The following is a 22,987-nucleotide window of genomic DNA, read 5'->3' as shown; positions in this document are numbered from 1 at the left end:
CAGGTGAGCAGTTGTGGTATTGTACCGGGATGACGATAGTTTAACTTTATATGTGTTATGGAATGTCAAGTGAACCAGATCAGCCAGAGGACAGAAGTGAGTGTGTATGTGTGTGTATGTAAATATATATTTTTTGCAACAAAAAATAGTTTAATTAAAATCTAGGGCATCTGAACCCTAAGGCCTCTGGGCCTGGGGTTGCATGTAAGATGCCTGCCTGCATTTGGGGAGTATCTGAAGCCCCAGACTGATGGGTCTGGGAGGGAAGACACTTGCCTGGTAGTAGAGCCACACAGACTTGATGATTGAGCTCCACTCAGTTGAATTTTGGAACTTGACTACTAAGCTTTGCCTAACTGAATTTGAAATTGCTTTGGCCTTGAAAAAACTTTTTAAAAAAAGTTTGTACTACATATAAGTAGGTGTCAAAGTGTTGTTCAAAAGTGTGTTTGTGGATTTCCTGTGCTAAAACTTGCAGCAGTTTGAAGAAAAGGTAACATGCATTTTCACTGCTGTAGCAGCTGGAGGGGGAATAAATTTGAGGCTATCTTCCAATAATTAGATTCTATCCCTGGAAAATTAAAACAAACTTATACATTTTCTATATATAGAATTTAAGTATGGGGCGAGGGGGGGTTATCTTGTAATCGGGGATATCTTCAATTTGAATAAATATGGTATTTATTTTGCATGATGCATCAACTCAAGCTGTGACCCAAGCTTGAAACTAAGCCAATAGGTAACGTGTTATAACTTTTTTATTATTTCTTTTGCATCAGGCTGCTATCTTATACAAGCATTACAAATTTTAAAGCATTGCTCAGTGATTCATTTCTTTGTTCTTGGTTGTTTCCTGGGAAATAATGAAGTAAAAATATCCCTATATTGGAAGGTTTTAGAAAGCATCAAAAGTCATTCCATAAAAATTAAAACACCAAAGGAACTCCTGTTCTATTCCAATTCCAACCAATTGAAATTTTCTTCTCTCTCATTAATCTCATGCTGCAGGCAAACAAGCCAAAATTCATCTCTAAAACTCTAAATCCTTTATCACTGCTTCCTAAAATCTCCAAAGTATTCTGAGCAGCACCAAATAGATATTCTAGCACTATATCCATTTGCCTGACTGGATCCTGATATAATATCCAAATTTCCTGGGCTTATTCCAATTCGGAACAGGTGATCAACTTCATAAGCATGTTATAATTTTCCATTTAAATGTCTGCCTTAATAATGTATATGGTTGTTTTGACTTTTCTCTGTAATCTAAATCATCTTTGTTTTTTCCAAGCTCTGAGTCTCTCTGTGCAGACTCAGAATCTTGAAGAAATGTGTCAAATTCATCAATGCTTTTTGAGATCTGAACTATAAGACAATGAGCTTAATGCATACTTATTGTGACCTAAGAGTTTAAGTATTCAGTACCATAAAACTGTAAGGCTGGCTTAAAAACCACAGGTTTAAAACCACAGTTTTAAAATCTACAATACTTTGTTTGCCCTTCTTCTGCCTCTATGGGGTATGATATTTACCTCCACAGCCATAAAGGCTAGAAACTTTCTTTTTTTTAAATAAAAGATGAGATTTTCAAAGAATCACTGGAGTCAAGTAAGTTGGGCTTGAAGAAAATCACCAACAATCACCAGGAACTGGCAATACTGTTCATGCCTTGAACTTAGAGCAACTTTCTTCAGCAACCTACACTGTTCTTTTGGATCTGTTCTTTATTAGAGAAAATGGAGCAATGTGGTCCCTCATTTAAAATTCCTTTATGTTAAGTTATTCCTAAAAAAAACCCTAGAATTTGGTGATATCAAATGTGCATGCAGACTATGACCAAAGAGATGAAGACATCACACATTATTATGGTTTAGTTAATTATGACAAAAATACTTGGAACTGTTGTACTACTGCTGAAGATTACCAGTAACACTTTAAAAGGGCTTATGTCGCTTTGGAACTAGGACTTAGGTTCACTTCAAATAAATTTTATTTTTAAGCAAGAATTACTGAAAAGTTTGTATATTGTGTATTATAGCTACTACAGTATAAAGTTTATATATTAAAATTACTTGAAATAAAAGGGAAAAAAATGGTGCATTTTGCGCAGAAATGACATTCTTTCAAAACATAATTTCAACAATCAAGTGTTAGCCCAAGAGTCAATAAGTCAAAGTTCAAGAAACAAGTGTAATTTTACTACAGAAATTAATGCAAGTATTTCAGGATTCCAGTATACAAATCAGTATTCTCTCATATATCCACTTCCTTCTTTTGAGAGACAACAGAACTCTTCTGAGGTCTTCCCACAGGTTTCTCACAAAGAATACCCTTTGTGCTCCATCACAAAAGTGTGAAGAATTAATTTTACGGAGTTCTTTCTTTGCAAGTGATACAAACTTATATAGGAAACAAGAGATTTCAGTACACATGATCCTTATTTATCCAGCTGTGTTGTCTTCCTCTGTTAAATAGAGATAACAACTCACATACAATAATAGCTGAAGATTTGGTTTCCGCTCTGTAAATGCTGCTGAAAAAAGTGATGAGCAACTTTAGAGGACTAAAAGGAAGAAAGAAGAGATGCCACAGAAGGCCTTAATTTTGTGGGAGAGCCCTAGTTTGAAAAACACTTTCAGTCTATGTCTCTCACTCACTGAAGTACTTGAATATCCTTTTAAAAGAAGTTCCTGGAAGCAGTAACTACTTTTACATTCTTAATGTTCTGCACAATTTTATGGCAACATTCAGCCTGTACTCCTCAACAACAGCAAACATAAAGGCCTATAGAGGAAGCTAACGTCTGCCTTTTGGTCAATTATAAAGTAATAACATGCCAGCTGTTTTGGAAAAGAAGATACAAGAATAATATAAATAATAACAAAGCTGAAGAATTCAACCCAGAAGAACTACCTCCTAAGACCTATTCTTTTAAATAACTGTAGATGATTGTCAGTACTCATCAGTGAGGAACTTCTGACTATGACTACACTTGGAAAAAATGGGTACCGAATGCATAAATTTAGACTTTATTAATGTGCCTTGGTTCACATGTATACTACCTCTGTGCTTTAACATGGGGCTGCCTGCTGATGGGAGGTTTTGAGCAAGGCAGATGGGGATGTCTGTGGGCTGTTGGTGCTCAAAACCTCCGATCAGGCATCTTTAGCAGACAAGAATAAGGAACATCTGCAAGCATTTCATGGACTACTACTGATAGCATTGATGGAACAACTCAGAATTTGGGAGTATTAGAGAGTGAAATTTCACAAAAATAACTTCTTCAAGAAATTGCAAAATGTAACAGAAAAAGTGACTGTTTGTTCCCTGCTCCCTTATTACTATGTAAACTCAAACAATGTATTCATTATAGCCAGAAAAACACCAAGCAGGGTAGATTTTTCAAGAGGACAGGAAAACCAAATGTTTTACTTTAACTTTACAGGATCTTAAAATATAAGTGTGGCTGCTAACATATACAACGTATCCACACTAAGCCTAAACAGATCTGTGAATTGCCTAAATATAAAAAAATACAATCGTGCTGTTTCTAAATCTTCCGTGCAACTTAATTGAAAACACACTACAAGTTTGTGGTCAAAGGTCTTCTCAAGCTCACAGGTCTAGTGTGACTGAGGCACAGCAAATCGAGGTTGAGGCTATAGCCACCCCACTAGGCAATGATCACATTCAATCTCCTTTGACTCTCTAATCCAAATAATAGCATACCCATTTGCAGCTGGGTCAGTGGAGGCAACCTTTGTCATAAGTATGGCGCAAGGCTCAAACTCATACCTCTTCTGGAATCATGCTTCTTAACTTGGGTGACCATAAGGAAATCTGGGACATCCAGAACACTGCCCTGCTCCCACTCCCCAAGTCAGCAGTGCTGCTTCAGGCAGTGACAGAGGCTGGACCACAATCTGGCAAGGAGGCAGGGCTGCCTGGCACACCATGGTGTTTTACCTCTCTGCTGGACTGTGCTTCATGCCCATGCAATTGCAGGACTCTCATTTTAATGCTGACCAACTGGCCAGGAATAGTCTTTGAAATCTAGGACTGTCCCAGCCAAACTGGGACATATGGTCACCCTATCCTTAACTGCTCTTCTGATGCACTTCATAGAGGTCATCTAGGTATAAAACAAATTACATCCCTAAAATATGTAACTATAAAAGTTAAAAAACTGTGTAAACTAGCCCTGCACCAAAAACTACTACACAAAGCCTTCAAAGTAATCAACGCTGCAGCATGACAAAACTTGGCTACTCATCAATTCAGAAGAAATGAAAGCAACTGTGGTCTATATATTACAGGAAAAAAAACTACAAATTTCTTTTTAAAAAGCAGAAACCATGAAAGGTAAAAATAGTTCAAGCGTATGCTTCAAATTCTCCAGAAGGACTGAAGAGTAAGATAAAAGCTGTGGGATTATTATTCCTTTTAAAATAAATATTGGCATTTTTGTAAATTACTACCATTCACAAATCCAGTTAATCCCTCTAGCATGGAGCACCTATTCAACTCCAAACCTATAACAAAATGTTCTAGGCAATTATGTAGAGCTGAAGCAATAAACAACTTGCATGTAATGACATTATCATTTCAGGACAGTAATGAATGACAGGGAGAAAGCAAGAGGGTAGCTACTTTGCTCAAGAACTCATGAAAAGAATGTTAGTCACACAGCCAGGGATTAACACAAAATGTGACATTCACAACCCTGGCAGAGTTCTAACAAAAGATGATTGAGAATATTAAATAAGAAACATAACCAAATTAGCAAGGCTAAAGAATTAAACTGAACTTGAAGAAGACAGGGTAGAGGGTTACTATAGCTGCAAACCTATGCAATAGCAACTTCATGTAGGCTTTTCCCCATTCATTTAGATGCTACATACCCAGAGGCATAATGAAAAAGCCAGTTCATCTACTGTAAAAAAATACAGCATGAAGTATATTTATAGTAGACCAAATTCAGAAGAGATGTCAATGGGTGTTCAATTTACATGTTGGTAAAGTCAGCATTAATTGCAAAGGCCAAAGGGAACACATGGGATAATAAGAAAAATGATTAAGTAAAAGAAACAAGTATGAAAGCGACTTAGGAAATCAAGTGGTCTGCTTTGTCTTACTTAATTACATGTCAATTGATTGCTCTTCCTATTACAAGTGCACCACTTCCTGCCTCAAAAAATTAAGCAAGGCCCACATACTAAAAGACACACAATACTACCTCTAAGTCTGACGCAATAGCTGTTAGAAATTCAATCATTTTCAAATAATTTCTTTTAAAAAAATACTTTCATCTGCTATGAGGCTAGATAAATATTTTAATTTTCTAAGAATTGAAAAGGATTGATGTCATCATACAAACTATCCCTGTGGAAGCCTTTCACCAATAAAATTTACCGGTACAAAATTTACACCAATGACCAAAATCTCTGTTAAGCCTCTTTATCCATTGTAAAAGGTAGATTTGGCAAGTTAAAAGCAAAGCAGACAATAAGTTTTATGCAGAAAGGATGACCTTTGTAATGTTTTTACCCCAAAGTCTTACAATACTGTTGAAATAAGCTCTTGTTTATGAAAATGTATGTGTCTCTAAGGTTCATCTCTATCTTACCTTCTGCCTGACTTCAGACTAACATGGGTAACTACTTTTCTCTAATTCTGTTAAAATGTTATAGACAGCTGCACTCTGAATCTAATATTAAACAGTCACTTTTCAAACGTATGCTTTTCATTATATTTTCAAATCATATGGTATAACAGTTAATTAAACTTCATTCCATTCCCAGTCATTTGGTATGGCTTGCACAAGCAAATAAACAAAAAATCACTGAACTTACATGCAACATGTGAATACACACACACACTGTATACATGTCCAAATGAGTGTACTTTCAGGTTAGGAGAGTGTTGCTAGGATATTTTTCTCCATTATTGCCAACCTCAAAAATGTTCCAGAAGGTTTCTCTTCCCCAAAGTCAGACAAACACAAAACCAAAATAAAACAAGCATACAACACCAATAAACCCCTGCATTGGGGTTTGGACACAGACCGAACCCAAAGAAAGACTGCTTTGGAAGGTCCTCACTATGTTTTAAGACACAAGCTATTAACAATTTAGTATATCAGGTGTTAGCAAGTGGCCCCCTTTTGCACTGCCTCGGTTAAGCACAGTGGTAGGTTAAATTCATGGTAATAAAGACAGAATGCTTTATGGTCTCAATACATCAGGAAAGAGTTGTTTTCAGTAATTAGCTCCCAGGAGATGAGAAAGTAAGATATTGAATTGCATATATAAACAGTAATAGAAATTTAATTATAGGAATTAGAGTAATGAGACATTGTTATAGGAAGCCTAGACTGGCATCTTCTCTCCATCACTGGGTTAAATTATCTACCGGAAATTTATACACTACCACCTGGGAGAGGAAATGCAAAAGTGCACAAAAATAACAGGATCAAAACATTCTGTGATGGGGAAGGAAGTTTTCATCAATAGCAAACTGACTTTGGTGAATTGATTTAAGCCACTTTTATTCCTGAATGCAAGTAGGTTTGCACACATTTTTGCACCAAAATGACTAAATCAGTTTTAGGAACTTAGTTTAATTTAATTTAATAGGAATAAGCTTCTCAGTTCAAAACATGTGTAGTTCAAGGTACTGTAATATGTATTTTAATGGTTCTTACTGACGTAGCATGTCCGCTACATATATTAGGGTTCATCACTCTTGGTAACAACCCCCCTCCTCCTCTTGCCAACAAACCAAAACAAGCAAAAAAAACTTCTCGATCTCCTTATTCTAAGTCACTTTCAAAACAAAACTGACAGGCTTTGTCTTTCCAGAAGACTGCTGTAGGGCTGCTCTTCAGCATTGTAACTGGAAAGAGAAAACTGTGTAAACAGAAAGGTCTTGTACCTGGACCTAAAATGTAGTTTTATTTTAATTTTTTGGTGAGATGTTATAATGTTATAATGTGCTGTACATTTGCGGACTGTAAATATATTATTTTGAATGTATGTTTTCAGATAGATAAACACTGTAGTCACAATCGTGTCTCTCTCAAACACACGGAATCCATCCAAACTGAAAAATGTTTAAAATGGCTCAGGTGGCTAAAACAGATTAGCCTATAATAATGTTCTTGGCAAAGTTCAGAACTCTCAGTCCTAACAGTCATAATAGAACAATAACACATATTGAATAAGTTATATTTCTTTGGCAAGGAAAAAATATCCAGAAAGATGTGAAATATGATTACATTCACTTTTTTGGTTCAGCATTTTTTAATCTAAAAATATATATATAGCAGTTGCCTAGCTAGTCATTGATTAGTTTAGGAATAAAAGGTGCATCTCCATGTATTAAAGCATTTGGAAGTAAGCCTTTACAGGAGAGCTGTTTAATTGGCCGGCAGGTTGCATTTGGAGTATAACAGTGAAAATGCAGCTCCCGGGCTCCTGCCTGGCTGCTGCTGCTCCTTGGTCCTCCAATAAGACAATCCTCCAATATTTAAATTCTATACATGGAAAACTATAATACATTTTCCACGTATAGAATCTAATTACTGGGGGGTTGTCTTGAAATCAGACATCTTGGATTCAGGTAAATATGGTAATTCCTTTGCTGAAATTTGTTTCATTACTTTGCTGTTCATTATGTACTAGGTTTTATGTTCCTTTCCAGTGTGTAGAATTACCACTGATTTTTCCAGAGCCAGCATTTACCTGACTGTTTATCAGGCAAAGTAAGGAATCACTTGCAGAGGACATGCCACAAGAAAACAATCCTGGATCAAATCCATACAAAAAGAGTGAAGAAGCCACTCTATGTACATTGTGATATCAAGTACTATATAGACCAATAGGGGAAAGATATTTAAGTCATACCTTAAGGGAGGAACCACATGCACATGAGGACTATCCTATGCTATGCACCTTTACAGACAATTACTACTTGCTCAACTAAGATGACTGCCAATACAGGCCCATAGGAGGGCTTCAGAAAGGCGGCCTTGCCTTGACATGCTCCAGAAATGAACTGCATTTTCTAAGAAGTCTGGGCAGGTGTGGAAATGCTGACATACAGATATCATTACAATTTTTTCTAGTACATGGTCCCCTTCATAAAGACTCCCCAGAACATTGCCAGTTTCTGAGGCCCCTAAGCACATTCCTTTCATGGCTTCTTTGGCTGCTGCTTCTATAGTCCATCCATTTTGAATGATGGCAAAGATTTTGGATGTTGCCTAACTCAGAACTTTCTGTTTAGCTTAGCAGTTCTCAGCACTGTCAGACTCAAGACACCCCTTATAACTTGTGAAATGAACAGCACCCCATTTCAAAAAACTTAATTTATTCATTATGGTGTTTACCTGCAGGAAAGAGGAGGAATAGCCTGCAGGGAAGAGTCAGAGCTGTAATGAGTGGAGGGAGGAGGCCTGGCTGGAAGACAAGAGCCTACACTCATCACCTCACCAGAAACTGCACTTATCTAACTAAGCATTGCAACCTGGTTGAGAATCCTTGATCTAGTTACTTAGAGTACAGGTAGGCAACCTCTTCTGTCTGCAGGCCAGTATGACCCACCCTGAGTCAGAGATAGACAAGCAGGTCCTAGGACCCAGCCACAACTGGAGCCTGTCCCCACAGCACTATGAGGGAGAGTGCCTGCAGACTGTGATTATCCCTGTGGCAACATGGAGAGAGCTCCTGCCACTGAAGCCCCTTGCTGCTGAATGGCACTAAAGCCTCACATCCACAGGCCACATTCAGTGGTTCTGTAGGCTGGATCTAGCCTGCAGGCTAACAGTTGCCAAACCCTGACTTAGATAGCTCAAATGAGCATGATGTCTGTATCACTTAGGCTAGGGACAGAAGTTACACATAAACCAGTTTAAGTGATCAGAAACCAGTTTAAACCTGTAACAGAACAGAAGTTCACTGCACATAAACTACTTTCAAAATGGCTGACACTGGTTTAAGATGAACCTGGTTGAATGTAGTATCATACTTAACTATTTAGGTCAAACTGATTTAAGGAACTTCTGTCCCAGACCCCTTCTTGGCTTAAGTTAACTCACAGTCCCCCACCATCCCAGGATGCTTTCTAGCCCTGGGCTGGACTGTACTGCCTGCTTCAGAGAAGCAGGGTTGGCCCCACCCCTCTGCTCTCATTACCACTGCTCTGGCTGGCTGAGGAGGGGGTGGGAGTGGGAAACTCTGCCAGGCTTTTCCCCACTTAGAGGTGGGGGGGTGGCCGGACCCTGGACCGGACCTCTGAGATGAAAGGGGGGGGGATTAATCCCCCCTCCCTCCCCTCTCCCACCAGCATACAACCCCAGCCAGGGTCTGCCTGGCAGGGGCACAGCAGCCTCTGCCAGGCTTTCTCCCTGCCCCACTTGCTGCTCGAGTGGTGGGGGCAAGGGCTTGACCAGACACCAATGCATTGAGGTGAAAGGGAGGAGAAAGGGAGTATTAATCCCCCTTCTCTCCCCTCTCCCACTGGCAGGGGGTCCCTAGCCAGGGTCTGCCTGGCAGGGGCACAGCAGCCACTGCCAGGCTTTTCCCCCCATGCTTGCTGATCAAGCAGTGGAGGTGGGGGCATGGGTAGATGCCAGGCCAGGCTGGCCCCCTGAGGAAAAGCAGGGTAAAGGACAGGGGAATAATCCCCTCCTTGGAACTGTACTGGTGGGATTAATCTCCCCTCCCTTCCCCCCGGGGGCCAGCTGGAAGTTGGGGAGAGAAGGGGGAAACATGGCAGGGACTGCTGTGCCCTGCCAAGCAGACCCTGGTAGGGGTCTCATGCCAGTGGGAGAGAGGAGGGAGGAGGGATTAATCCCTCCTCCCCCCATTCACTTGAGGGGGCTGGCCCAGACCAGCATCTGGCCATGCCCCCACTGCTCAAGTGGTAAGCAGCGGGAAAAGCATGATGGGCTGCTGTGCCCCTGCCAGGCAGACCCCTCCTGGGGTCTGTGCCAGTAGGAGTGGGAAGGGACCAATAGAGAAAAGATAAGTCATACCTTAAGGGAGGAACTACACGCACATGACCCCCCACCTTTGCTTCAGGGTGCTGGCCCCTGGCTGGCATCTGGCCACACTTTTGCCCCTGCCGCTTGAGGGGTGAGTGGGGAAAAGTCAGGCAGGAGCTGCTTCCCATGTCCCCCTCCAAGCACACCCTGGCTGGGGACTGTGCAGGCCAGAGTAGTGGTTTAAACCCCTCTCCAGTTGTATTCAGTAGCCTGCTGGGGCCTGACCCGCTTTCCCCTCTTCAGTTCAAGCAGGTAGGGGGGAAAAGCCTGGAGGGCTTTTCTCCCAGCTTCCCTCCAGCCTTCCTGCCACTGCCAAAGGGAAAGGAGGGTTTACTCTAGTGCCCCCAGCTTCTGGTCTGAGCCACTGGAAGCATGTGGCTGCATTTCCAGAATCAAAAATGAATGTCTGTTCGCTTACTTCTTGGTTCAATCTATGCAGTTTAGACTGAACTGCAAAGATTGAATCAATTCAGGCTCAGGCTTTTTGAATGTCTGTACTTAGCCTTATTCCTTAAAAGATTATCCCCATTCCCTAAAAGATTACACCGTTTTCTTCAGAGCTCTGATAAGCCTGATTTTTCAGAGCTCTTAGTGCTCCAAGCAGTACTAGATTAGGGGGCACCAGGTGGTGCCAGGGATAGGGGTAGAAACCTGTCTCAAGTGAAGTCAATGAAGTTTGGCTTTTCATTTCAGCAGCCCCTAGATTTCAGTCACGGTCAAGCACTAACCTGATGCTTCAGCTACCTTAGCAAGTTAATTTATGTTTTTGTAGGATTTGTTTGTTTAGAGCAGGATTTCAAAAGATACAGGAGTCTGAAAAGTTGCAAGGGTTGATTTTCATTCGGAAAAAGCACCTCAAAACAGATAAACTTATCTGCAGCTAATCTTTGCCCCTTGAGTCAGCAGAACTATACTGGAGATCTCTTGAAAAAAACTGAGTCTTTCATAGGATTTTCTCTAGTTTTGAACAGGTTGTAAACAGAGCACACTAGATGCTCATTCATGGTAGCTTGACCCATCTCCTTTGAGTATTAGCATCAAACAGACCTGAAAATTAGGGTGTGAAAAATAAACAACAAAAGGGGAAGAGATATTAAGCAACTGACAACTTAAGGAAGGTTCAGTTCAGAGCAGGCTAAAGATTTGTATAAATTCTCAGGTCCTTTTTTAATTCTAATATATTTCTCATTCCGTCCTAGTTTAATTTCGCATGTATATTTCAGTGACCCTTTAAAGCAGTCTCAGTAATAACAATATAAAATATCACCACCACCTTATTTCTTTGGGTCAACACAGTATGCATAGCAAAACCTAGAAGGCTGCTTATAAAAATGCAATGTATTTACCATCCTACCTCTCAAGAGATAACTAGAGCAATTTAAAAGTAGCCATTAGAAATCTCACAGAAAACAGAGCCCCAAAATAAAGCAAACCTGTCTTAAGTTAGAAATTCAGCAAGCTGTATTTTGAGCTCAGCTGATCTCTTTATTATAACAGTGAGTGCTTCTGATATAACATCCTCAGGTATATTACACTAACAACCCTTACTCAGTTAACAAAAAACATGTTTTTGATCCAGTTTAAATTGCTTATAAAAACACTGACCAAAGATTAATGTTCTATTTTAATAATTATTAATTTAACACTGCCTGCCACAGGTGGTAGGCTATAACATCACAAATCAGATCTTGGAAGTGAACCACAACAGGCAGCTTTGGTGTCTTATTACTGAGGTTAATGCCTGTAAGCTATGTGGTATTGAAACAAGAATAAACCTCACATAAAATTAGCCATTTTCCATCTTATTGTATTACTACTGTACTTGTATTCAAATTTCTAAGATGAAATACAAGTTACAAATGCCAAAAATAACTTTATATTAGCTCACACAATGCACAGATCTTAATAACAGCTCTCTATTTGGTCTGGTGTGGGGGAGGAAACTATGCTACGCTGATTCCATGAGTCTCTCTCCACTTACAGGAGGAAAATAAAAGCCTGTGATTTTCCTTTTAATGAGCATCTCCCTCTATCTCAAGGTTTCACACTGGTATTTGATTAACATTTCATGAAGAACTGTTTTTAAAGGAGAGAAAAAATGCAACACATGCAATATTTTGAGCGACAAGTCTCAGAACTATTGCCTTTGAGGCATGGACAGAATCCTTTCTCACTATTCCTCTTCTATTATACTCCAGTGCTACATAGTACCAGGATTTTGAGAGTTTAAAGGCAGTCCTGAATGCATGGGAAGCCCTTAAAACAGGTGAGCTCACAGCACAATGTCTCTTTAAAGCCTGAATAATGCAAGTAACAAGCCCATTAGGCCACAATATTAGAAACTAACACTAATTTCAAATACAGAAAAAAGAGGAATGTAAAAGAAAATTTTACTCAGTTTGTCATATGTAATTTCTTCATACAATACTAGTTAAGACAATATGCTTAAACAAATAAAAAAATTATAATTTATAATAAAATAGCCTGCATGTATATTTCCGCTGCCCTCTACTGTTTAAAATATGTACGACCTGATCAAGTTTGACATCGCCTTTCTCCTGCTCTCTGATGGCAGACATGAAATCTGAACACCAGTTTTACTTCTACTGATAACAAATGATTTCTCTTTCAGGGGTCACATTGTAGATGCCCAATGTAGTATTAGGAACGTGGATGTTCTATACCCTATTCTAAATGCATAGTTAGCTGACACTTAGGATGTGCACATACTGGTACATACATGGGCAAGAACTACAAGTTCAAATAAACAAGCTGTTATATTAGAAGCATACATTTGCTTGTATCATGCTTGCATCCAAAAATGTAACGGACACTATTCTAGCTTCATATGATAATGGATTTAAAACTCTTAAAACCAGATCCTCAGAAGCATTCAGGTAGCTACTTCCCATTGATGTTCAATGCAGTGCCTTAAGGAACTTGGCCTTAGTAATGACCAATGCTTCTTGCTACTTGTATCCCCACCCCTGCTAGGAAAAGGGCAGCTTCTCCAGCCGTTCAAAGTGGAACATGGAAAGTGAGAATTTTTGTTCTCTGTTTTGAGTGATGAATTTCAGATTTTCCTGTTTAGGTAACATGGAGTGAATAATGAAAATGGAAATCATATTCAATGTGTTTAATTTTAACAACAGGAAATGGGTGTGTATGTACGGGATACTGTTAGGACAAGAATCAGCAAAGCTTTGTTTTAAGACTGGTATTCATTCTCTCTTTATTTAACCTTCTTCCTGCCCTTTTTGGGGGACAATACCAATTACTGGAATCTAATGGAGAGCTAAACATGTTGAAATGTGTTTCAGTGTGTGCTAGAGTTCTCAGTCCAAATATAGAGATAACACGTAAATTAGATACTTTTGTACTAAGACTCCTTTACAATTGTGTTTGTATTACAAAAGTGTTTATTTAGCTCAATGGGACCTTTCCCTTGATCAGAATTTTTAGACACTCCTGCAATATGTTCAGTATCAATAATCAATGTGTAAGTGATTATAAATTGGTCTAAATTTACCTGCAGAGAAGTCAGAATAGCATATAAGTTAAAGGTTTAAGTTACACCAATCACCGTCTTTTTCCCATACAGAATGTGCTTTTCAACCACATTCAAATCCCATCAGTATTTTGAGTCCTGAGTTGCTAAGTAATTTTAAACAAACACTGTTCAAGGAATCTTTCAATGTTCCCATATTACAAGGGCTTTGGAAACTTGACCCAGTAGATTGAACTCTAGCTTCAAGTTTTCTTTATGCCCTTGAAGGTGCAGGTCTTTACTGATCATATTCTATACTGTGTGCTGCCATTTATATGTAGTTCAAGTTTGGATCACTGAGGGCACTTACATGAGTTACATTTTTTGCATGATCAGGCCCTTAAAAGCGCTCTACTGCCATGATGTAACACACAGGCGAGGGACAGACATTACACATAAACTAGTTTAAGTGATCAGAAACTGATTTAACCTGTAACAGAACAGATGTTCTGTGCACATAAACCAGTTTGAGAATGGCTGAAACTGGTTTGAGATAAACCTGGTTGAATGTAGTATCAGACTTAACTGATTTGGGTCAAACTGGTTTATTCAATGTCTGTCCCAGATCCCTTGCTGGTTTAAGTTAAACCAGACTCCCCCAGCATCCCAGCATGCTCTCTGGGCTGGGCAGGGCTTTCCCCTCTGCTCCCCAGCTACAGCTCTGGCAGTCTCTGCAGGCATCTGCCTGTCTTCTGCTCCCCTTCTCCTCTCCCCACTCTGCTAAGCAGGCATTCCCTGGTGCCTCACAGACACCTCTCAGAATTAGCTAGTAGATCACATGCTGGCCACGTCCAAGCTGTGGCACCCAGGACAAAGGCAGAATCAACAGATAGCTGGTAATGTCCCTCAGTTGTTTTCTTAATGGGCTGATAAACACTGAGTTAGGGGTGACAAATATTAGGCCTGTGTGAATAGGGAAGTATTCACTTCAGATTCGGCCAGTTCAGAGGACAGTAATTCGATTCGGATATTCGGATCGCTGTCCTGAATCGATTTGGCTGAATTGGCTTCGGAAGATTTGGCAGGGAGAGGCAGGTACAGCTGGGCAGCTTCAGGTTCTTCTAGAGCTCCTCTGGCTCTGCCTGCCTCTCCCCAGGTGGGGGAGCCATGGGAGAAGCCCCCATGGCTGCTCTGCCCAGCCCCAGCCTAGTGCTGGCACTAAAAAAAAAAAGAAGCCCCCCACTCACCAGCTACAGCAGCAGCGATTGGAGCCTCTGGGTGCTCATGGCAGAGCCCCCCCATGCAGTGCAGGGCAGTGGGGAGTAGCGGGGGGACAGCAGGAATGGCCCCCGCCACTTGGCAGCCATGCGGCAGCTGCCCCATGGTGCCGGTGCAGCACAAGTGCAGTGCGGCTTGGCAGGGTGCCATGCACTGCCTGGGAGCTGGGGCCACTGGAGCTGCATGGGGAGGGCTCTGCCATCAGTGCTAGAGGCCCCAATTGCCACTGCTGCAGCCGGTGAGTGTGGAGCTTTCTGAGGACTCATGGCAGACCCACCCCACACAGTGCAAGGCAGAGGGGATCTCACCTCCCCCCCTGCCTGGCACCCACATAGTAGCTGTCACATTGTGTGGGGGCAGGGTGCTGCCAGGCTCCGGCTGACACGTGGAGCTGGCCTAGCTCCCAGAGAGCACGTGGCGCCTGCCAAACTGCACTGCACCCACGCCATGAGGCAACTGCTGTGCAGGTGCCAGGCGGGGGGGGGTGTTCCCTGCTGTCCCCTGCTACATGGGAGGGCTCTGCCATGAGCCCTAAGGAACCCCAATCACTGCTGCCACAGTACGGGGCATTTTTGTTTCTTCTTTTTTTTAAAGTACCAGGAGGCTGGGCTGGGTGCGGGGGTGGGCCAACCCGGGCAGGGCAGTCATGGGGGCTTCTCCCATGGCTCCTCTTGCTGTGCCTGCCTCTGCCCCTGCCCCTGCAGTGGGAGCCACAGGGGCTATGTCCTGCTGCTGCTTGCCCAGCTGGCATGGGGCGGGGGGGTGAGATGCAGGTGTGGGTTGCTCCAGGTGGCACCAGGGCATAGCCCCGACTCCCAGTGCTGCCACACCCTCATCTGCCCTGCTGCCGCTTGCCAGCCAGCACAGGGAACACAGGATGCAGGCGCAGCAAGGCTGGGAGTGGGGGCTCTGCCCTGCTGCCGCTTGCCCCCTTCTGCCCAGAGCGAGCTGCACCTGCATCCTGTCCCCTCCACCCCAGCTGGGCAAGAGCAGCAGTGCAGAGCCCCCACTCCCAGTGCTGCCACACCCGCATCCCGTGTCTCCCTGCCCCCTCCCCAAGTAATGTGCCCCCCTGCCCCCGCTGGGCAGCTTGCCCCCGCTGGGCAGCCCCAATCCCTCCCTCCCCCACACCCCTTCCCCAACTCCTACAGATTTACTAGCTCAAGGCAGCTGTGTCAACTGCCTGTTTAGTCTATGGCTGAATCTCCAAAGTGGCCAAATCTTTTCCAAAGCTATTCCGAATCAATTCGGATACTTCGAATTGATTCAGAGCTTTTAATTGGTCTCCTGAATCAATTCATATTCAGAGATTCAGTCCCTGAATTGAGCCCAATCTCCTCCGAATTGAATCAGCTATAGAAGCTTTGCGCAGCCCTAATGAACATTCCCTGCTGGACTAGTTGCAGGGGGAGAGGGGGTGAGGCTAATCAGAGCATCCTTCTGGGGTCTGGCCATGGCCCTCCTGCTCAGCTCAGTACTTTGGAAGGGAAGGGGGTGCTGCTCTAGCACCTGCTGGCTTCTAGCCTGAGCCACTGCAGGCATGTCTGTCTGGTTACAAAACTGATTTAGCCTACCCAAGTTAAACTAACCTGCAAAGATTTAATCAATTCAGGCTCAGGCTTTTTGAATGTCCCTAGCTATATGCACAGCTGCAGAGCACTTTTAAAATGGCCTATTCTGCCAAAAATTAACCCTTGTCAAAGCAGGTATTAAATAAAGGTGCTTTAAAGCACAGCAGCTTAGGGAACTTGTATTTTCTCGAGGGTTCATTTTTTGCATAGGCGCAGGGTTGGGCTGGTGCTTGTGCCCCTGGGGCTGTCAGCAGGGGAGGGAGAAGGAAGAGAGAAGCAGAGTGGAGCCAGAGCTCGGGGGGAGGCAGGGTAGAATGGAGCCCCCTTGCCTCACAAGGTCCCCTCAGCTACTCCAGCTGGGGTATCAGGAGAAGCCAGACCAGGTACATCAGGTGAGAAGGCTTCATTCCCCCATCCCCACTCCAGCCTAGGCTAAGCAAAGCAGCTGTCAGCTGCTGCTGCTCTCAAAAGGCCCAGCTAGGACTGTGAGGTGAGAGGACTCCATTCCACTCCACTCCCCCAGCTATGGCTGGGCAAAGCCCAACTGGCAGCTCTGTGCTGCTCCCTTCCCCACTAACAGCCCCAGAGCTGGGGGAGAGGCTGGGGGCGGATGCTGGGGACAAGGGCGGTTCAGCAGCTGCTGGAGTGCCCCTCATGCTGGCCAGGGCCAGTGCAGGTAGATTCAGTCCTCCCCTAACTCAACAGGTGAACATCTGCTGTGTTGGGGAGGGGGAAGAGGAGGACTCTAACTCATGGCACTTTGTATAAGCACAGCCCATAAATGTTTTAAGCACCCTGAACAGAACTTATAGGGTAAGTCACACCTGGTATTTCACCTGAAACACCTTTTACCTAAGCTTATTTCATCTGATTGGAGGAATCAGCTTCTACATGACTGCTGAAAAGAAGGTAGATTCAGTCTAGATGAAAAAGTAGTAAGGAGGGAAAAAAAATTAAAAATACTACACGAGACTGGTTAATCTTAGGTTATTTTTTCCTCTGAGATCAGAAGATTTTGTTGTGCAGTCTGCTGCCTAGTCCCAATGTTTGTGCCAGTGAGATGGTCATCTTTCATATGAATGAGGTGCAATTTTCTAACCTTGCTGGGGGGAATCATAATGAGATCTCATCATCTGAGGAGCTGACTTACTCAAAATAAACCATTTTCAAAATCTGAACAGCCCCTTGGCAGGATTCTTATCATGCAAGAGAATGCTTGTGCCACTGCCCCTGTCTAGCAGCGAAAGGCTATGCAGCAGGAATAAACAAGTCTCTAAATATGCCGCCATCTGACATTACTCATTTACATTTTCAAAAGCTGGTATCATCTATTATTGCCCTGGCATTTTGTTGTCTATCTGCCATCCTTCATTACTCTACACTCACCACGGCTATACTGATGCATATTTAAAACAACAGGAAGATTTCTGCACTTAACCTTTGATCAAACTACTTCACATAACATTCTCCAACAACACAGAGAACCTACATAACTGCTGAACTTGAAATGTCACAGCAGAAAAAAACCCACACCTTTCTTTCTAGTGACTCACTGCAATGTCTATCTTGAGTTTAAAACTTTGTTGTTGTTGTTTTTTTGTTTTTGCTGTTACAACCATGTTTCCATAGCTAGTCACACAAAAAAATGTATATAACAAATGTGTAAATACCCAAAGCACAAACACATGCTAAGCAGTTCTATACATCCACATGTATAAGAAAAGAAACCTCCATCAACTGTACAATATTGTGAATAGCATTAAGCAGCAGTATTGCTGAGCTGTTTGACAAAAACTGAAGGGTCCATCCCTCCCATTCACATATATTGACTACTGTGTATTTTGGCAGATCATCAACACTGAGTGCACTTAAAAGCATGGTGGCTGATTTTACAAGACTAAGGCAATGCATAATCACTTAAGTGAAAGCATTCTCTGCCCTTGTCTTCCATCAAGAAGCTATACACAGCCCCTGAAAAATGATAAGCTTCATTAAGCAAAACAAAAAACTTTCCAAAATCTCAGCTGGTGGGTTATTTCTGAAAGCTAAGGTTTCTGAGAAATGAAAATAATGTTTGTACCTGACAAAAATTAGGATCTTGCCTGAATAGGTCTCATTTTTCTATTATCATCTGAGGTTCAATCACAGCAACTAACAGACATGCTCTTTAATTATTCCTTTGTCCAGTCAGAAAAAGCTACCTGAACAGTTACCTGTGTGGGGTTATTGTCCTCTTCCACCCTGTCACCATGAGCCTGATTCTGCCATGCATACACATGAATGCAGAGACAACCGTAGCAGGGTGCAGGGCCCAGGGCAAATCAGCCTGTGCAGGGCCCGGACGTGGCAGCGATGTGTCTATGTCGGGGGGCAAGGGGGTGGCGACTGGCCAGACATGAAGATGGCTTGGCTCCACAGGGCCCCCCAAAGTGCAGGACCTGGAGCAGTTGCCCTGAGTTCCCCACCACCACCACCACCAGGGACAGCCCTGCATAAATGAAACATGGGGCTTGTTTACAATTTTTTTGTTGTACATGATTTTTATGATAAGCAAAAAAAGACTATGTTCCATTTAATGGAATTGGCCCATCAGGAAAGACTAGTCTTATTACTGCTTTGTAGTTCTGCTACAAAGAATACAGCAAAAGGACTCATCAAAAGATTATTTACACATTCTGTTTAGTGTACAGTATGTAACCCATGGGCTAGGGACAGAAGTTACACATAAACCCATTTAAGTGATCAGAAACTGGTTTAAACCTGTAACAGAACAGAAGCTCAATGCACATAAACAAGTTTAAAAATGGTTCAAACTGGTTTAAGATAAACCTGGTTGAATGTAGTATCAGACTTAACTGATTTTGGTCAAACTGGTTTATGAAACTTCTGTCCCAGACCCCTTCCTGGTTCAAGTTAAATCCGTTGCCTGGCATGTTTTGCAGCCCTGGGCTGGGCTGTGCTGTCTGCTCCAAAAAGCAGGGCTGGCCCCACCCCTCTACTCCCTAGCTGGAGCAGTGAGGGCTGACTGACAAGGAACTGTCCGCCTACCCCCCACCCCCAGCAAACCCTGGCTGAGGTCTGGGGCTGGGGGTTAAACATTCCTTTCCCCGCTCAAACTTACTGCTAGCTGTGACTGTGGACCATAAATCCCGGAGACACCTGGAAGCAGGAAGAAGTGATGAGCAACCCTGCAGAGTCCTGCTGCTGTAATTTGGACTGCAAATCCCAGAGACCTCAGGGGCAGCAGGAAGAGAAAGTGAACACACAGCCCATGCTGGCTATGTACCAGAAAGCCATGCTTTAGTACCTCCTGGCTTCTGGCTTGAGCTACTTCAGGCATGTGGCTGCATTTCCTGAATCGCAAGCAAATACCTGTTCACTCCTGTTTCAATTTAATCATTCCAGCTTAGACTGACCTGCAAAAACTGAATCAATTCAGCCTTGGGCTTTTTGACTGTCTGTACTTGGCCCTGGGGTATAAGCCAACTGCCCTGGGTACTGTGGTCAGGGGGGTGCCAAACACAAGTACACATACGTGAGCAGTCCGTGCTTACAGTGTGTGTATGCATGTGTGTGTGTGTGGGAGCTGCTGAGGATCAGCCCCCACCAGAATGTGGCCAGCTGCAGGGAGGGTCCAGGGCATGGCACTGCTGCAGCCAGCTCAGCTGCACTTCTTCCCTTAGCACCACTCTAGGCCAGGCAGTGTCAGCACTCATCTCCCAGACCAGACTAGAGGAGCCAAGCTGAGCCACACCATGAGCCAGGTCAGCACAGGCAGCCAGGTGCAGCTAGCATGGGCAGTGGCTGCCAGTGCTGTCTGCCTGCCCACGCAAACCCCACCACCCCCTCAAGCATTAATTCATCCTGGGACAGAACAGCCTTGTGTTATAGTGGACAGAGGCCTCTATGGCTGGCTGTAGTGGGGACTGTGCATACAGGCCACCTGCACATGCAACCATGCACTCTTGTACATGCATCGTGCATGTGTAGCTATTGTACATCTATACACCACATGCCCCTGCACATCCAATGCACCACATCTGTGTACCTCTCTCACGCACAGAAGCACACTCTCTGGTACATATACAAGTGCACATGGGCACAAACGCACTTCTAGCCTCCTCCCATAGTCAAGCTCACACCAGCTACACAAGACACACACAACAGTGCACCCTGCACCCGTACCTGTCCACCCCTGCCAGAAGCAGCACCACTGACTTGGTGGGGGGGGAGGGAGAGGTCACCAAAATACTAGTAAACCCAGGGCTCCATTTTACCTAAGGGTGGCTCTGCGGGTAAGTTAAGGATCCATGAAGGATCACTGATAGGTTCTGACCAATGACAAATTATTTGACTTTAAGTATCAGTACTGAGTTTGCAAATAGAAAAACACAGAACCTATTGGGTCAAGTCAGTCCCCCACTAATGCAGGCAACCAGATCATGTTATAATTTTCATAAACCAATCAAGCTGTGTCTTAGAACTAACTGGGGGAGGGGAGAAAGGGGAATTGCCACCCCATTCCTCTTGCTGGAAGCTTGTTCCAAAACTTAACTCTCCTGATGACTGAAAATCTTCTAATTCCCAATTTTAAAATTATTCATGCCCATTTTATACCCATTTGTTCTTGTGTCAACATTTAGCAACTCTGCTGTTTACATATCCCTGGATGTATTTATAGAGAGAAATCATATTCCCTCTCAGCCACCTTCTTGCTAGACTAAACAAGCTCTTTTGGTCTCATTTTGTAACATGGGATCTCCATTTTTCCAATCACCCCAGCAGTCCTTCTCTGTACCTGCTTCAGTTTTAATTCTTCTTTCTTGCACATGGGTGATCAGAGCTACATGCAGTATTCCAGATGAGGTCTTACAGGGGCCTTGACCAATCGCGTTAATACTGCCCCATCTATAATGGAAATACTTCAACAGACAGGGTGGAAGACTTGATATCCTGTTACAAGCCTGTAGTGCCATCCCGTCCCAAACTCCAGTGCATTTAAACCACAACTGCTTTGGCACAAGGTCTTCAAGGACAGCCCAGCAGTACACAGGTTTCTGAGTAGAACCTTGACATGAAGGATACACTCCACCAAAAATAAGAGCCCCTCTCAAAAGCATTAACATGGGTTTCACATTTAATAAAACTTTCAAGCCATTTAAAGCAAGTCTGTTTTCCAGCTGAAGAGAGAATATTAGTGATTCAGGCACTAAAGTAATATGATATACTTTTTCTATGTAGGCCCTGTCACCTGATTTTTTAGTTCAGACTATAGAGACTTACTAATGTTCGCAGCTCTAGTGACCCCTAGTTTAATCCCTGAAGCTGACCAAAACAGCAGATCCCCAAATGAGGGTTGCAATAGCAGATTCTTAACTATGTGTTTTTAAAAAAAGGCACTTTCTTTTATACAACAACAAAGCTACCAAACAGAAGAAAATCCATTGCCCATCCTACATGCAGCAATAAGCTATTCTAAATATTTATGCTTTTAAGTAATTCCTTCTCTTGCATAAGTAAATACTGCCCCCAAAATAACCCAAGTTGCATTTGTTATCTGAGTTTAAAACCTGGTATGTATTAAGTAAATTAATATCTGTGTAATTTCAATTCAGTACAGTGCAACACACGCAAACAGTAAAGTCACATTGCCCCAGAATTACCTGATGATGCACAAAAAAGCAACACCACACCATGAGGTACTCTGTAACTGAGGCTTCTCAGTCCTCAGTGCAACAGTGAAACCTCCCTGTATCACAGCAGGGTCCCTATGTCTCTCCTCCAGCTTTCAGCAGGAACTCCTCCCATGCAGTCACACAGCTAGCTGTCACTTCCTGTCATGTTGTATAATAGAAGTGTTAGAAACGGAGTGATGTACACACCCATACCATCTCCTTTTGTGGGTTTTTTTCACGGTCACTGATCTTTGCGTTACTTTTATGATTAGTTATATTTAAACATGCACAATACCTCTTTTTAAGAAAGTTAGTAAGATGTTTTGGTACTACAGCAAACAATTTAGACCATCACTAACAAGTTTTACAACAGGGGGCAGGGCTGCTGTGGCTTTTAGGTTCCTAGCTATGGGGAAAATACACAGTATGTAGGGAGGATGGGTGATTAAGTTGTTGATATTTTGTCTTCAAAATGACTAATCAGGATCTGGGGTATGCTTATGCAGCACGGTGCAGTACTCTATAGAGATAACCAAACTAGCTTGGTAGCAGAAGCTCTACTAGCCATGTTAGCAAAGTGCTGTAGCTGGGCTAACTAGCCTTGTTGGCAAGCAGAGTAGTGTTGTACTAATGTAACTATACTGTTGCCATACCTGAGCTAGTTTGGCTACTATGTAGAAAAACATGATTTGGTCAAGAGAACAAAGCAGCCTGTAGGTACTGGGTAGATCCTTAATATAATGATTATGATGATCAGGGGTCCTAGTTTTCCCCAATTAAACCCCCCCCACAAATTCTGATAAAACCCCCAAAATCTGTTATTATAATTAAAGGTCCCCACACCCCCCCCGGCCCTGCTCTTGCCTTTCACTCCCCACCCCCACAGCCCCCTGGCCCTGCTGTTGTCCCTTGCCCCTGACAGGAGGCAGCA

At 42.9% G+C, this 22,987-nt stretch overlaps 1 protein-coding gene across 2 annotated transcripts in view; it reads right to left on the bottom strand.

Moving 5' to 3' along the window:
• Window positions 1–22,987, bottom strand: part of ARHGEF3 (Rho guanine nucleotide exchange factor 3) — a 348,570-nt gene that overhangs the window by 191,022 nt on the left and 134,561 nt on the right. Inside the window, exon 1 of one of the 2 annotated variants that reach the window (XM_019504997.1) lies at window positions 22,045–22,112. The exons of the other annotated variant lie outside the window; for it this stretch is intronic. Within the exon in view, the coding sequence (XP_019360542.1) occupies window positions 22,045–22,077 (33 nt within the window). The 5' untranslated portion in view covers window positions 22,078–22,112. Of the gene's footprint in view, window positions 1–22,044; window positions 22,113–22,987 lie in introns of those variants that run through there. 2 annotated transcript variants of the gene reach the window in all.

Source organism: Gavialis gangeticus, unplaced genomic scaffold (assembly GCF_001723915.1).
Source record: "Gavialis gangeticus isolate Ggan-Ray unplaced genomic scaffold, GavGan_comp1, whole genome shotgun sequence".
Classification (NCBI taxonomy): domain Eukaryota; kingdom Metazoa; phylum Chordata; order Crocodylia; family Gavialidae; genus Gavialis; species Gavialis gangeticus.
This window is presented reverse-complemented; position numbering and strand designations above follow the sequence as displayed.